Genomic DNA, 17,556 nt, shown 5'->3' with positions numbered 1-17,556 from the left:
CTTATAGGAGCCTTGGGAGGGTGAAATCCCTCCCCTCTGGAGGCTAGAAATTGTTCTGGTTTCTGGTAGAAGTTTAGTAATTACAAATAACTCTCATTAAATGCATCATTTCATGAATAAAGCAACTCCGTTTATTTCTCTGCTCTCCTGTATTTTCAACACATTCCAGACATCACTCGGTCCGTTATCTCTCTCTCTTAGCCGCATTTCTCACATTCCTTTTCCTGCTTCACTTAGACAAGATTTATTTCTTAACTACATAGCTATAAAAAAGACAGCAGCACTGACTAAATGCAATACAAAATACTTGGCTTACTTTAGCATGGCGAAAACACCTCCATATTTCATTTCAGCAACGTTGAAACTTCTCCACTAGCCCCCTGCCTCACTACAATATTTAACCCATTCCTCTCCTTAATATCTTCTTCCAGACATTTGCTCTCTATGTTTCTGAATCCTTCTGAATTTAGGATTAACCCAGCGAGCGTCTGATTCTCCCTCACTAGAGCCTGAACTCATAGCCCCATCCTGTGGCTGGCCTCCCACCTGTTCTGCTACCTGTAACCCCGGGGCCCCCACTACTTCATAAACACTATCTGAATCTGAGTCCTCAATATCTTCATCATCCTCCAACTGATCAAGAGTATGTACAACAGAAATGGCCCATTTCCCAACTTGAAGAAGTTGACAAACAGGCCATTTCTGGCCTCCGGTGGTGGGGTTGAAGAAGGCTGTTTTCGCCCTCCCCAGGCTCCTAGAAAGGCTCTGAAGCCTGGGGAGAGCAGAAAACAGGTGTGCCATTGTGTGCCGGGAGCTGGAGGGGAGCGCATGGAATTATGGGCGTGGGCACACACACACACAACCCCCCCCCATACCACCCCTTTTTGGTATGCAAACCAAAAAAGATTCACCATCACTGCTCTAGTGAGTTAAATTTGCTATTTTGGCATGACTGTCTTCTTCATTATCAGTATTAATGAGGTGAGATATGACTGTTACTTACAGGTAGCACTGATGAAACAAATGCGCGAAGAGCAACAAAGACGGCGAATGGTGGAGAGCAAGAGGAACCGTGAGATTGCCCAGTTGAAGAAAGAGCAACGTAGGCAAGAGGTGAGCAACAAACCACCACCACTCCCCGGTAATTCTCCAACATTTCCAGCTTTAGGTCATTTTTCGGTCCTTTGGCCAAAAATTTAGTATGGGTGGAAGAGAGAGAGGAGGAGTAGTTGAAAGAGAAGTTCTGATTTGATGTCTGTCTGAATTTATTATGCCTTGCAACTTTGACTATGCTACATAGAAACATAGAAGACTGACGGCAGAAAAAGACCTCATGGTCCATCTAGTCTGCCCTTATACTATTTCCTGTATTTCATCTTACAATGGATATATGTTTATCCCAGGCATGTTTAAATTCAGTTACTGTGGATTTACCAACCACGTCTGCTGGAAGTTTGTTCCAAGGATCTACTACTCTTTCAGTAAAATAATATTTTCTCATGTTGCTTTTGATCTTTCCCCCAACTAACTTCAGATTGTGTCCCCTTGTTCTTGTGTTCACTTTCCTATTAAAAACACTTCCCTCCTGGACCTTATTTAACCCTTTAATATATTTAAATGTTTCTATCATGTCCCCCCTTTTCCTTCTGTCCTCCAGACTATACAGATTGAGTTCATTAAGTCTTTCCTGATACGTTTTATGCTTAAGACCTTCCACCATTCTTGTAGCCCGTCTTTGGACCCGTTCAATTTTGTCAATATCTTTTTGTAGGTGAGGTCTCCAGAACTGAACACAGTATTCCAAATGTGGTCTCACCAGCGCTCTATATAGCGGGATCACAATCTCCCTCTTCCTGCTTGTTATACCTCTAGCTATGCAGCCAAGCATCCTACTTGCTTTTCCTACTGCCCGACCACACTGCTCACCCATTTTGAGACTGTCAGAAATCACTACCCCTAAATCCTTCTCTTCTGAAGTTTTTGCTTACACAGAACTGCCAATGTGGATATTGGAGATACGGTCAGAAGATTCATAAGTATTGGAGGCTTATATAGAATTAACATTCTCCTCCTTTAAACATTCCATAAGAGCTTTAAGTTGTGTGCATATATAAAGCTGAATTTTCACAATACCAATATCAGTAAATTACTCCATAGAAATATATCCCTACACTATATGTGTGTGTATGTGTGTGTGTGTGTGTGTGTGTGTGTATTCAGGAAAAGGGACATTGTAGAAGATGAAGCTTAAACAAATTATGATTATATTTTAACTTTATGAAAAAATAACTTTATTGTTAGATATATCACAATTAACAATAGAAAGTTGAGGTGTAAACTTAAAAATTTACAATATTATAAACTAAAATAATTGTTTAACATCCAATAATGAGAATCCTGAACTTTTGACTTTGGTACTTTCTGATGAAAGACCTATATAATCCACAATGTAACATTTTAAGCATGGTTAAATATTTTAATCACTTTTAAAAATGAACAAGAAATAAAATAAAACAATTCTGAATACTCCATTTAAAAAATCCATACTGCCTTGGATAGCTTCCCCCTCTCCAGATGGTCTACCATAGAACAGCTGAATAAGAGCAGGGAGTTAAACTTCAGGGACTATTTATTTTATTTTTTTTGGAGCTGGGGTTTCAATTAGAGGAATTCCTGACAGCCTTAGAAAATAATTGCTAGAGGAAGAACTGATATCCCCAACAGTGCTACAAGAGTAAGATAAGTTCTTAAGGAAAAAATACAATGAAAGTCTGAAACCAGAGTTTCCCTATTTTATATAATCCACAGTTTCTGCAGGTTGTATATAAATTTTATCTATTAACTCTTGGTCAATCATCATGTTACTTTCCATCCATAAATCCCATTGGACCAAGGTGGGTAAAATGGGGACCCAGATTGTTGGGGATGATATGCTGACTATTTAAACCCCATAGAGAGGGCTGTAAAGCACTGTGAAGTGGTATATAAGTCTAAATGCTATTGCTAGATTGCTCTCTCTCTCTCTCTATGCGTGCGTGTTTGTGTGTGTGTGTATATATATATATAACATATTTTTGCTGATAATGAAAAAGGAAGGGAGACTAATATAGATCTATTTTGGGCTTATTTGCCTTCATCAGGTAGCCACACCCGACAAAACCACACTCGAGAAAAAAAATCACTCACACACACACACACACACATACATACACACACACATATATAATTATTATTATTATTTATTAGATTTGTATGCCACCCCTCTCCGAAGACTTGGGAATATGACTATATGTGTGTGTGTGTGTGTGTGTATGTGTGTGTGTATATATGTCACATGTTTAAGCTGAATTTGAAAATTAAGGGAGACTAGGATAGATCTATTTCGGCCTTATTTTGGCCTCATCAGCTAGCCATACCCACTGGGACTTGAACCTGCAACCTTTGCCTTGTAAGGCAGAGAATTATCCTCTAGGCTACAGTATCCAATCCCTTCAGCTCTGTACCAGGGAAGGGTTACATTTTGTGTCGAATCATATATATATATATGTGTGTGTGTGTGTGTTTTCGTAGATTTTCACAGGTACAGGTATGACGGTCTTGGTATATTCGGGTTTCTTCCCGTGTAGGATTTGGAAATTTCTGGCAACGTTTCGATGAGGTCGCCAGAAATTTCCAAATCCTACACGGGAAGAAACCCGAATATACCAAGACCGTCATATATATATATATATTGAGTGTCTATGTGACGTTTCAGTGAAATCACATTCACCATCATCAGGCTGAAGTTATAAGCTTCGTGCTGCTGTAAATATAGAATATATATGTATATATATATACACATATATACATATATCAAGAATTGTCCTGAAAATGCGAGTTCTGGGTGTATTTATAAATGAAGAGGCAACAGCCATTGCGATCTCCGGAACATTTAAAATTTATTAAAAACTACTACAATTAATGAAGTTTTCATTAGTCCTCTGCTAACATCATCAGAGTGTTAAAATACCCATTGAAGACAGTCGAAAATCATATATATATGGCCTCAAGATATTATTAAGAGCTTTATCAGAGCAATTAATGAAGCATCCTAATGGAGCATCCTAAGGAAAGTTTATTTCCTGGATGCTCCATTGTGGGATGTTGTCAATATTTTTTCCCATTGTTCTTGCAGTATCAGATCCGAACTCTGGAATCTCAGAAGCGACAGCAGGAGATCGTCTTGCGCAGGAAAACCCAAGAGGTGAGGTGCAAGCTTAGGGTACATGAGGATAGCAAGTGATAAATCTCTGCTTTTTTAAAAAGAAAAGTCTTTGCCAGTCTGCAACTTTGGAAATGTCTCCTTGTATTCGGATAACACTTGTGGATTTCTTGAATGTGGTTTGTTGGACCAATCACACATAGCCATTGAAACTGAAATGTCAGGTAATGTACCAAGAAAAATGCCTCTTGTACCTATGAATCACAGGAGCTCTGCATAGAGTGGGAGAGGGAGACCCCAAATATATCTTTTGAGCATCTAATCCCCAACATTTCTCCCTTAGCCTATCCACGATTGACCTCTCCAAGTTCCTAAGAGGCCAGTATGGGGCGTACATAAGTGCATTAGTGTGCCTTTTGTCCCCTGTCCAATTGTCTTTCCTTTATCTCATACATCATATATATTTTCTTCCTTTCATATATCTTCTCCTCTATTTTTACATATTATCTTTATATATATTACTTCATGTCTATTCTCTTCCATATGTATTGTGTATTGGACAAAAGAATAAATAAAAATAAAATAAATCTAAATATATTAAACAGAATTACAATTTTTGTTTATCTAGACAAACATATAATTTCTTACTAAGAGACTTAAGCACATCATTTGATTAGTGAAGTTGCTAAATCTGGTCTTAACTTAGATCATTTGAGCTTGATTATAGATAATGTCTGGCATTTTCATTTTGCCATGTATCTCAAAGTAACCTTCTTCCCCCAAATTTAGCTGCCTTTGTCCTGATCCATTTGCCCTTCCAGTTTTGCACTGTTATTGGAAATAACTGGGGTCACTTTTGATTCTTCTCCTGAAACTGATACCTGAACCTATGTTCATATTTCTATTTGTCAGGACTTTTTTCTTTCCTTTTGGCTTTCCAGGTCTCTGCTTTGCGTCGTCTAGCCAAACCTATGACAGACAGGGTTGCTGGGAGGATTAACCAGAAACAAACCATGGGAGAACCCATTGCTGAAATGTCTACTAGTACCACCACCTCCTTAGAGTCAGAATCTGGTTCTCGTTCCGTCTCTAGTATTGTACGCCAGTGGAATAGAAAAACCAATCCTTTGCTGGGAGATTCTCCTTCTTCCTCAAATGGAATTCGGACAATCAGGTGAGATGCCACGTTAACTCTTTGGTTATACAGTAATACCTCATCTTACGAACCTAATTGGTTCCCGGGGGAGGTTCGTAAGGCGAAACGTTCGTAAGACGCAACATTGTTTCCCATAGGAAACAATGTAAAATGAATTAATGCATGCAATGAAAAAAAACGCCAAAAAACGCCGCCGCCGGGCTGTCACCTTTTGAAACAGCCGGGCGCTTCTCAGCGTTCTCCCAATGCCGAACCCGGAAGTTCGGCAAAAATTCAGGTTCGGGTGGCCGTCGAGAAGCCCCACCACCCAGCTGTCATCTTTTGAAACAGCCGGGGGGGCTTCTCGGCGGCCTCCCGAATGCCGAACCCGGAAGTTCAGGTTTGGCATTCGGGTTCAGGAGGATGCTAAGAAGCCCCCCACCCGTTTCAAAAAGCGACAGCCGGGCGGTGGGGCTTCTCGGCGGCGGCAGCAGGTTTGTAAGACGGAAAAAGTTCATAAGAAGAGGCAAAAAATTTCTGAACCCTGGGTTCGTATCTCGGATTGTTCGTATGGCGAGGGGTTCGTATCATGAGGTACCACTGTACTTCAATCTATTCAAGTAATCTGTCAGAAAACACATATGTGTGTGTATTATATGTGGGTATCGGTGAACATATTGATTCTTTTCAAGCCTAATCTTGCCTCCTGGGTCTTTGGCTTTTCCTGGTAACATTCAAAATGGTCCCCCACCTTTTGCTTCAGAACTACTTGGAGTAGGATGGCCAGGAATTTAGCATAATGGTAGGACTGTGCCGCTCATCTCTTGCTTGTGATCTCCCTCTGTAGGAAACGATTCCCAAAGAAAGGTGCAAACCAGACTTTCAGTAAAACAGCCCGTATGAAGTGGCAGTCCCTGGAACGTCGTGTCTTTGATATTGTCATGCAGAGAATGACTGTCATCAATCTGGAATCAGATATGGAGCGTCTTATCAAGGTGACGAGGAGGAGGGTGGCTCAAAGGGTGGACGTCTTCATTGAGATAGAAGCCAGGGCTTGGGAGCAGAGTTTGTTGCAGGGCAGTGGCCTAGCAGAATGACTCGATTCTTTCTCCTTGCTTTCAGAAACGTGAGGAGTTGTCACTGATGCAGGAAGGACTACTAGGAAAGAGGGGGAAACTACAGGCTGAAAACCCAGAAGAACAGAAGGGGTTGCAGGAATTGAATGAGGAGATTGAAGTGTTGGCTGCCAACCTTGACTACATAAATGACAGTATTTCTGACTGCCAGGCTACCATTATGCAGATTGAAGAGACCAAGGTGTGTCCCATTTCCATCTGAGGCAAGGGATTTGGGAGAGGGGGATTCCATAGTTTATATATGAACCAGAGATTAATTGAGGCTGATAGCTGGACGTCTTGCTCTTAGGAACAATAGAGACTAAGGAGTTACTATCTTTCACAATCCTTATGTGGTCCATGAGAGAACTGGAAAAATCCTAGAACATTTCTCTTTTTCAATGTGGAATTACATCTTCTCAGTCGGATAATTTGTTATTTATGGTACATTAAGTTATTAGTATTCTAGAACTCTCTTGTAGAAAAAAAGGCAGAAGGCTCTAGTAGTCCACAGTGAGTTCACTTGATAAATAAATAATTGAAATTGGCTAGTCATGCACAACTCTACTGAGAGGAATTCAAGGCCAGTAAAACTAATACTGTATTTTTTAGAGTATAGACGCACCTAGATTTTAGAGGTGGAAAACAAGGAATAAAGTAATCTGAACCAAATGGTGTAGTAATATATTATTCAATAAAATATCAGTGTAGCAGAATACTTTTTACAGGCATGTACACTTTTTATAATCATGTACACTTTTTTACAAATTTCAAACTTGGCAGTTTTAAGACTTGTGGACTTCAACTCCCAGAATTCCTCCTCCAGTCATGCTAGCTCAGGAATGGGAGTTGAAGTCTATAAGTCTTAAACTTGACAAGTTTGAATACCTTTGCACCCCTAACCCAGAGATCTTCAAACCTGACAGCTTTAAGACTTGTGGACTTCAACTCCTCAAATTCATCCTCCAGTCATGCTAGATAGGATAATTAGAAGGCAAAAGCACAATTTTTTTTAATGACAAACGGGCCATTTTTTGCTCATTTTTTCACATAAATGGGGTGGGCAAAGTGTCTGGGAAGCCTGCAGAGAACTCCTGGGTGATGGCAAAAATGTTCCCATTTTTGTGAAAACAGGCTGTTTTTTCACAAAAATGGGGGCATTTTTGCCTTCCCCCAGTCCCCAGGTGCTCTCTGCAGGCTTCCCAGACCCTTTGACTTTCATTTTTGTGAAATAAACCAGGTAAAAACAGCCAACAGGGCATTTTTGCCATCTCTCAGCACCTAGGATGTCTCTGCAGGCTTCCTATGTCTTTTTTTAATTAATTTTTTTAATTAGTTTTAATTACAATATAAGACTCACACAACATAAAACAAGTGTTTTGTGAATTGTGCCCACCACCAGACAAACATTCATACCCCACCACCAATTGGGGGTGTTTCTTGTATAAACTGGCAGGCTTCCTATGTCCACCCCATTTTTGCGAGAAACTGGCCTATTTTTCAGAAAAATTGGGACAAGGGGGCGGGGCTTCGGGACAGCAAAAATGGCTGTATTCAATGTATCTGACCCACTGACATTTCCACCCTCTTTTAGGAGAGAAAAAGGTACATCTTATACTCAGAATAATACGGTATTTGGGCAGTGAAACAATGTTTTATCCCCAGACTTTCTCATTCTATTGCTTCTCCTTATGGGTTTGTTCTTACCAGGAAGAATTGGATTCTACAGATACATCCGTGGTGATCAGCTCCTGCTCTTTGGCTGAAGCACGACTTTTATTGGACAATTTTCTCAAAGCATCCATAGACAAGGTAACTAAAGGCTATAAGGATGCCTGCTAGCGATTCATAGGTATGGCTAATCCAGTAGCAAATGTAGTTGGTTGCAATATTAGTCTGATCTACCCATGGAACGCTTGGAGAAATGCATTTAAAATGGAGTAAGATTTTTAATATGTTAAAATATATTTACAGTGAATTTTTAGTCCTTGTCCTTTCTCCAAACACTTCACTAAGAAGTAGAATAAAGCTTAAAACTCTGACTATTATGATTACAGACTTCTGGTTCTGATTACAGTATTATACTGTAATAATACATAATACAGTATTATGACTACAGACTTCTGCATCTCAGTACTCATTGCAAGACACAGAATCCCACTTCAGAAATAATAATAATAATAATAATAATAATAATAATAATAATAATAATAATAATATGGTAATATAGCCTTCTGTGTGGCTGAGAATAGAGCTTGTGGAGTGATCAGGTTCTTCCCTAATTTTCCAATCTCTGAAAATAGAGCCTGCAGGTAGCCCAGAAGGAAGCACAGATCCGCTTACTGGAAGGACGTCTGAGACAAACAGATGTGACTGGCTCCTCTCAGAACCATCAAATTCTGGATGCCCTGCGAGAAAAAGCAGAATCCCACCCCGAATTACAGGCACTCATTCACAATGTGCAGCAAGGTCTGTTCTGTTGTTCACCTATCTGCAGTGCTCTTCTATAGCAAGGCTCCAATAAAACTTTCTTGCTGTGTGACAAAAGGACTAGTTTGAGGACAATCAATACATAACAAAGACTTCAAATAGCCAGCCTGCCATGTGATAAGTATAACTATTAACTGAACATTTAAACACATTTCTCAATTAGTCAGTTCATGTGGCAAGGTTTGTTTTAATTTGAAAGGGCATTTGTTCTGTGTTCATTCTTATATCTCTATCTCTTCTTCTATTATATTATTCCTACATCTTCTCCTCTATTCTTCCATTGATTGATGTACTATGTGTATATCCCCGGTGACCTCATTGTGTTTTGGGCAAAATAAATAAATTAAAATAAAATAAATAAAAGTCTTCAAGTTGCCACGGTTGGAGAGCCCTGCTCTAGAGACATTTTCCTAGATATATTTCTGGTACAGAAGCAGTGCAGATGTCTGAATGCTGATGGATATGATTCAAATTTGGTTTCTTTTCTGCACAGAAAATGGTTATGCCAGCACTGATGAGGAAGTCTCAGAATTCAGTTTGGCTTCAGAGGGAAGGTGAGTATCCTCAGAGAAAGCAAGAGGTGTGTGTGTGTGTGTGTGTGTGTGTGTGTGTGTGTGTGTGTGTTTAAAAAATGGGAGAAATGGAAATTAATTTTGGTGACCAGTGAATTAGCTTACAGACATCTAAGAATCCCTATGCTCTATTTTTTATACAAAAAAAGCCAATTCAGCATGTAGTCCTTGTGACATGAATAAATCAGAGCCTGAGTATTGCACTCAGAGGAGTCTCTTTGGGATTAGAATATACTGTAATAGAATAATAGAGTTGGAAGGGACTTTGGAGGTCTTCTAGTCCAACCCCCTACACTGCTTCAGACAAATGGTTATCCAACATCTTCTTCCATTGTTGGGGCATTCACACTCCAACCCTTGGATTCTCTATAGGTTCCTATAGAAAAATTGCATGTACTAAAGATCTCTTTCTGTGTCCTGCAGCTTTTCCCAGTCTTTCTTCATGAAAGGTTCTGCTAGTCAAGATGACTTCAAGTGCAGAGTAAGTTGAAAATTGCATTTGGCCAGTGTGGCTATAGGTGTCATATGTCTTGGCAAAAATCTGGCTGCTCTTCAATTAAACAGTGAGAGTATAAGCTTTCTTTTAAATTAGAAATTAGTTGCCAAACATATTCATTTATATTTTAGTTGATAGTTTTTTTGTGTTTTGAAATTTTACCGCTTTTTAATTGTGAAAAACTCAGTCATTAAATTGGGATGGTAAATAATTCCTAATTAGTACTAAATATTCATCCTTATCTATTTGTATGTCCCTTTTCTTTATTGTCTTTAGACCAAAATTTCTTCAGCAATTTAATGATGTGAGATTAATTGCATCCTTCCACAAAATTTAGGATGATCACTATGGATTGTATCTTACTTGAATCTAAATCTAAGCCTTGTGCTGCATTTTACCCAGCTAATAAGGATTGTTACAAAATTCATCCAGGGAAGAATGCTCAAGTAGCTAATTAATACCCCTTGTCTGACTTGGGTCTTTTGTGACTTTGTTTTAGGGAGAGCCTAAACTCTCTGGTCAGATGAAAGCTGTATCTGCAGAGTGCCTGGGGCCCACATTGGACATCTCCACTAAGAACATCACCAAGTCATTAGCGTCTCTCATGGAAATCAAAGAGGACAGTGTTGGATTCTCTATCCATGATCCTTATTATAAGGAGAAAGTCTCTCGCACCATCAGCCTGCCTATCCGAGGAAGCACATTGTAAGTCCTACTTATCACAATAGTAATAGCACTTAGACATGTAATGCTTTGTAATGTTTTACAGCCCTCTCTAAGTGGTTTGCAGAGTCAGCATATTGCCCACAACAGTCTGGGACCTCATTTTACCAAGGGGGATTTTCTGGATCCTTTTGCTGCTGGTTTGCTCAGGGTTGTGCCGTGTGCATGCATCTTCAGCAGTCCAAAAATAGCTTCCGCACAGAAGCAAAAAGTAGCTATGCAGACACAAAATCCAAAATGGCGGCACCCATGGAGACACCGACAGAACCAGCTCTGTGATGTCATCACTGAGCTACTAACAGTTCTAAAGAACTGGTTAGAATTGGTAGGAACCCACCTCTGTCCAGAGGATGGAAGGCTGAGTCAACCTTGAGCTGCTCAGAATCGAACTGCTGGCAGTAAAATGCCAGAGCATGAAATACTGTATTCTAACTATTGCATCACTGTGGCTCTTACAGAGGCAACCACCTCTGAGTAAGTTCTCTTGCATGTTGAGAAATGGAGATGCTATTGGCCTGAAAAGTTGGAGCCCAGTACTTCAGTGTTATTTTGTGTAAGCCAATATATGATTCATCCTTTTAGCAACCCAAAATTTGGTTTTCTTGATGGTAGTAGTTAGGGAGCCAAAGAAATAGGAAAAAACAACAATCTGTGTATAGAGTTCAGGCCTTTTGTATTGACTGCAAACTTTACAGAAATTTTAACAATAACTTAGAAGTCTTCCACTCATTAGATTCCACCATCTTTATGAAACCATCTCAACAATCCTCAATCAGCTAGCAGCTTCACCCGGTACTGGTTCAAAACGTAGAGTGCCCTAATGAGAAAGTACGAGCTTTGCTTTGGCTTTTATTACCAAAAGGTTCTTCAGAGAGCATCTCCCAATCTCTACATTCCAGTCTTCAAAGCAGCCATAGTTTTCCTTTCAAGCAGTAGTCACAGGATATTGGGAAAAGATGCAACTGCTTTAAAAGAGTTGCAGAGAGATTTATTTGTTTGTTTGTTTGTTTGATATAACCAACACTTTGAATTGTGACCGGAAACTGATCGGCAACCAATGCAGACTGCGGAGTGTTGGTGTAACATGGGCATATTTAGGAAAGCCCATGATTGCTCTCGCAGCTGCATTCTGCACGATCTGAAGTTTCCAAACACTCTTCAAAGGTGTTTTTCCGATGTCCCATATTCTCTGAAGCCTCATTTTAGAGTCAAAATTAAAGCATTGTGCAGTCTGAGCAGGAACCGTTTCCTGCAGGATGTGGCTGCTGGACATTTAGAAAACCTAGTTTATACAAATGACGTAACCTATATTAGTCTCCATCATTACTAATTGGCAAGGATAAGTATAGGTACTAAAATAAATATAAATGTTTCTACACATATGAGGGATCTTGCAAACATGGAAGGTACTGAAAACTGAAGTATTCTCAATCTGTTTCAGTTCCTTGACATTTGTTTTTGCAAATGTTTTGAGAGATCATATATTCCCATATGCTCCCTCATTAAAATCTTTGCATCTGCAAGAAGATTATGTACATCCTATCTATCCATCCTGACACTAGGAATGTTTTGAAGCAAATGATTCCCCAGGCATTTAGCACTTCATTCATTCCAAGAAGAGAATTTTGCAAAGAATATTTTCTGTTGTTTTCCCCCTTTTTAGCCCTCGACAATCCCGAGGCACAGACACATCACCCCTGACAAGGAGGAAGTCGTATGACAGGGGCCAGTCTATCAGGTAAGTGCATAAGAAGGAGCCCCTCAATATATTTTATTTTCCTTGTCATCCAGTTGACTTGCTTGGTGGAACAGGATCTGAGAGTGGTGAGAGATGATTTGCAAGGAGCAAACCAGCCTCCAATCAGAGTAAATCATCACCTCTTTCTTTCTTGCCTAGAAATCCAGATGTTGGATTCACTCCTCCCTCATCCCCTCCCAGCAGACCACGCAATGACCGCAATGTCTTCTCTCGGCTCACTAGCAACCAGAGCCAGGGCTCTGCATTAGACAAGTAAGATTAACTATGAGATTCGGAGGAGGTTCATTTCCCAAGGATAAAGAGAAGAATTTATGGTTATAGCTGCTGGCTCTAAAGAAAAAAGTTTCTCCTAATTTTCCATTTTACCCAATACTGAAAAACTTTAGGGATTTTTTTTGTTTTGGGTTGTTGTTTCGGGTTGGGGGGGGCTGGGGGGGGAAACCTGGAGATGTGTCATCCCATTTGCACTGGAGTTAGCTCTCTGCTTCAGCAATCAGGACATTTACCAGCAATGTCCAGACAAGATTTCCCTGGAACTTCCCCAAATATGTAAGAAACCTAAATAACAGATATACCATTTCCCCATCCAGGACCAGCATCTAATTCTATACATTCCATAATGTCTCCATTGCTAAATGATTGCTGCCTCTCTTCAGTGTATTTAGATGGTTGCTAGGAAGTATGAAATCTCTTTCAAATTGTGTCTGCAGCCTCCCACAGCCAGGAGTTCTTGTTTTCAAAACTCTGCACGTGAATGTGGAGAGGATGCAAGTTTATTTTTTCAACATAGGTTTGGGTTGCACGCATCTTACAAATAGCTGTTCATTTGCTCTGTTAGCAGGGCAAGAGTTGCATATGCTTTCTGCTTTCCAAATATCAGCCTGTGTACACTTGACATATGAGAGGGGGGAATTGTAGCATCCAAAAACTGGTGATGTTCCATTAGAGTTTTAAGCTAATGTCCAGTATAGATCAACTTTAGCTTAAGTGGCTAAAAATAAAAGCAGTACAAGAAACACAACTGACAGCCATTTGTAGAGGGAATTTGACAGCCCAGTGATCATATCCTCATGAGGAAGTCTCACAATGTACTTTGCTCAAAGGTTGACCACTAGGTGTTAACCACCAACTTTGGTAGATTGCGTTGTATGTCTGGTGTCTTTCTCCACACCTGTGTGAAATAATTTAACATCATTAAGAGTTTTCATTCCTTTTTTCCTAAAGCAAGTTTCAAAGCTTTGTGTATAATATCAAGGGTTTAGTGAGTGAGAAAATATTCCAATTGCAGGTGGTTTCTGCTCATACTCCTTCTCCTCCTGAGCCCTCTCTCTCTGCAGCCTGCTATCTTTTTTATCTGCCCTGCTAGCTTGGATGCAATAACAAACTTCCCCCCTTTCTGACTTTATACTGCTGCTTTTCTTTCTCCTGGTGTTAATTACCCATAATCCTGCTAATTTTCTATCCCTAGGTCTGATGACAGTGATTCCTCTATCTCGGAGGTGCTGAGGTATAAAACTTACTGTTTTATTATATAACTCCTGTGACCGCTTTCTTCCCCTCCCATTTTATTTTCTCTTCCTGCATTTGAAACCTGCATGTCACCAGACCCTGATGTTAGTATTTCTTACCTTCCTCTGTTTCTACTTTCTGATGAGTGCTAAATAATACCTCCAGCTGACTAAAGAATGTTGCAGGTCCATTTCCTGTGGCTTGGAATGCACGGGTAGGTAGGCCTTGACTTACAACCACAACTGAGTCCAAAGTTTCAGTCGCTAAGCGAGGCTTGGTTAAGTGAATGTCCCATTTTACGACCTTTCTTGCCACAGTTGTTAAGTGAATCACTCAGGTGTTAAGTTGGCAACCTGGTTGTTAAATGAATTGACTTTGTTTATCAAAAGGTCGCAAAAAGATCCTGGGATATTGCGACTGACATAAATGTGGATCATAGTTCCATCAGGAAGTTGCGATGATTTTATCTGTGAAAAACAATCATAAGTTGCTTTTTTCAGTGCTGTTGTAACTTTGAACAGTCACTCAAGGAACAGTTGTAAGTTGAGGACTACCTATCTCACTCACATGCTTTCTTCCAAATCGTTGTTCTTATACGTGTTAAAATCACCAGCCAGTAATGGGTTAAAATCCCATCCTGTATGGAAGTCCTAGTTAAACTAACAGCACGTGTCTGAAGCTTTCAGTTGTTTTTGCCCCAAAAGCCTTTTTGTTCTGCTGAGTTGACACCCTATTGACACACTCTATTGTTGAATCAGCTGACAATATCAATATAAAATTTGCCCTCTCCTTTGTTGATCTTTATCCAACCTCTGCTTGTTTCTGTTCTGCAGAGCAGAAGTTCACTGCAGCCACCAAACTTCCCTCCAAAACAATGGGTAACAAACTCCATAGCAGTTTGGGTGAAAGACTGGAAGTTTCAAATATCCTTTCTAAGAATACATTTTCTGGCCTTTCCTCCTGCCTTAGTTTAACTGCTTAGTAACTACTGCTGCTCCCACCTACTTCCACCAGATGTTTCATTTGGAATCCTGTCATTAACCCAAGCCTAGATAGGGCTTGGGAACATTTACTACCTTTGTGGCATATTGGGCAGAGGTGAAGTGTTCCCGGTTCATTCATGCCTATCGGTCGTTGGAGAGCGGTCGTGAAGGCAGCGTGAGGCTCTGCCTACCCACCCAGACACTACTATTGGGGTTGTTTTACCCTCTGCACATGCGCTAAGCATTCTGTGCATGCGCAGAGGGTAAAAGAATCCAAATGGCAACATCCGGGCAGGTGGGCGGAGCTTTGCGCTTCCTTCGCAGCCAGCTCTTTGACGACCAACAATCATGAGCAAACCAGGAGCATTTCACCCCTGATATTGGGTGGGAGGGAGGGGGGAAATGAAGATAATTCTATAGTAAAACTTCCAGGCCTTGTAGCGTAGAGGTGTATGGCTAGAGGTTTCAACTGTTCCAGTCCCCTTTTGGAAAAGAAACTATTTTTTAAAATTTGTTTATTAAATTTTTACATTAAAAACTTATATACACATTCATATTTTTCATTTCTGTGACATCGACAATTATTTGGTTATTTATATATAGATATTAATTCCATCTCATTTACACTGTGAGTAATATTTTCATTTATGTTTACATTTATATAAACATTTACTTATTTTTTTCAAAAAATAAAGGGAATGCTTAAACAACACAATATAACTCCAGTTAAATCAAACTTCTGTGAAATCAAACTGTCCACTTAGGAAGCAACACTGATTGACAATCAATTTCACATGCTGTTGTGCACATTCAACTTTATATAGAACAAAATATTCAGTGAGAATATTTCATTCATTCAGATCTAGGATGTGTTGTTTGAGTGTTCCCTTTATTTTTTTTGAGCAGTATAGTTTTTCCCACACCATATAATAATTACAGTTTTGTAATTCTAACATCAATTTCACCAGTTCTGTGCATTCCATTATTTTTTTATTATCATATTGTCCGGGGTACTGTTTTCAGATTTCCATGCTTGTGCAAAGACTATTCCGGATGCTGTCAGAATACATAATATGAGATAATGAATTTCTTTAGCCCATTGTCCTCCAATGCAGTGTTTCCCAACCTTGGCAACTTGAAGATATTTGGACTTCAACTCCCAGAATTCCCCAGCCAGCATTCGCTGGCTGGGGAATTCTGGGAGTTGAAGTCCAGATATCTTCAAGTTGCCAAGGTTGGGAAACACTGCTCTAATGATCCCTAATAGATACATTTCTGGTTTAAATTCAGTTTGCGAATTTGCTATTTCTTGAATCCATGTTCTTATCTTACTCCAGTATCAGAAGAGAAACTATTTTAAAAAGACAAAAAATGTAAAAATCATTTGTCAACTTTAAACATAAAATTATAAACACTTCATGATATAGAACAGGAGTCTCTAACATTTTGGACCTCAGGGGCCACCCAACTCAGAATTTTAAATTCCACAGACTACTGGTGGGAGGCTCAATCACCTTTCAGGCCTACCTCCCTGCTCTGTGAGAGAAAGCGCCTTGTCTATAGAATGCTGGTGAGACCACATTTGGAATACTGTGTTCAGTTCTGGAGACCTCACCTACAAAAAGATATTGACAAAATTGAACGGGTCCAAAGACGGGCTACAAGAATGGTGGAAGGTCTTAAGCATAAAACGTATCAGGAAAGACTTAATGAACTCAATCTGTATAGTCTGGAGGACAGAAGGAAAAGGGGGGACATGATCGAAACATTTAAATATGTTAGAGGGTTAAATAAGGTCCAGGAGGGAAGTGTTTTTAATAGGAAAGTGAACACAAGAACAAGGGGACACAATCTGAAGTTAGTTGGGGAAAAGATCAAAAGCAACATGAGAAAATATTATTTTACTGAAAGAGTAGTAGATCCTTGGAACAAACTTCCAGCAAACGTGGTTGGTAAATCCACAGTAACTGAATTTAAACATGCCTGGGATAAACATATATCCATCCTAAGATAAAATACAGAAAATAGTATAAGGGCAGACTAGATGGACCATGAGGTCTTTTTCTGCCGTCAGACTTCTATGTTTCTATGTCCAGACACGCAGCCTCGAAACCTGTTTTGTGTTCCTTTCCTCAAGAAACTTGGTTAATCTGAGTGAAGGGAAACGAAGACAGGCAGACTGATGGTGGCTTGCTGACGTTGGTGGGAAAGTCAGTCCCATCATGTATCTTTTTCTTTTATGTTCACTGAGAGCATATGCACCAAAGACAAATTCCTTGTGTGTGCAATCACACTTGGCCAATAAAGAATTCTATTCTATTCTATATTTCAAGCTGTGGAAGTAACAGGACTGGCCCTTTGGTCATCCCGGGGCAGTTCCTCCACCCAGATTTTCATGTTGATCTAGTGTCCGCAATGGACAGCAACACTGTTAGCAGAGAGAAACAGCCACAGTCAACCTTAGCAAAGCTAAGGCCAGGTTAATTGCTTGATGGACCCCAGACTGTCCATGGGAGTCAAAGAGCTGAAATGCGAGTCGCACGGGAAATTTCAGCTGGACTTCATAAGAGAAA

The 17,556-nt window shown here is 39.9% G+C and overlaps 1 protein-coding gene across 4 annotated transcripts in view; it reads left to right on the top strand.

The window, feature by feature from the left end:
• KIF21B (kinesin family member 21B) overlaps positions 1–17,556 on the top strand; it is a 101,148-nt gene that overhangs the window by 65,104 nt on the left and 18,488 nt on the right. For 3 of the 4 annotated variants that reach the window (XR_011558536.1, XM_070745158.1, XM_070745159.1), the window contains exons 16-28: positions 1,006–1,113; positions 4,175–4,243; positions 5,143–5,375; positions 6,184–6,331; positions 6,459–6,653; positions 8,162–8,263; positions 8,755–8,920; positions 9,435–9,495; positions 9,937–9,994; positions 10,509–10,714; positions 12,396–12,470; positions 12,630–12,743; positions 13,960–13,998. Coding sequence is in view for 3 of the 4 variants with exons in the window: in XM_070745158.1 (XP_070601259.1) it covers positions 1,006–1,113; positions 4,175–4,243; positions 5,143–5,375; positions 6,184–6,331; positions 6,459–6,653; positions 8,162–8,263; positions 8,755–8,920; positions 9,435–9,495; positions 9,937–9,994; positions 10,509–10,714; positions 12,396–12,470; positions 12,630–12,743; positions 13,960–13,998 (1,574 nt within the window). In the remaining variant the exon portion in view is untranslated. The remainder of the gene's footprint in view (positions 1–1,005; positions 1,114–4,174; positions 4,244–5,142; positions 5,376–6,183; positions 6,332–6,458; positions 6,654–8,161; positions 8,264–8,754; positions 8,921–9,434; positions 9,496–9,936; positions 9,995–10,508; positions 10,715–12,395; positions 12,471–12,629; positions 12,744–13,959; positions 13,999–17,556) is intronic. The other variant, XM_070745160.1, reaches the window with a different exon arrangement.

The sequence above is a fragment of the Erythrolamprus reginae genome, chromosome 3 (genome assembly GCF_031021105.1).
Source record: "Erythrolamprus reginae isolate rEryReg1 chromosome 3, rEryReg1.hap1, whole genome shotgun sequence".
Lineage (NCBI taxonomy): Eukaryota > Metazoa > Chordata > Lepidosauria > Squamata > Dipsadidae > Erythrolamprus > Erythrolamprus reginae.
This window is presented reverse-complemented; position numbering and strand designations above follow the sequence as displayed.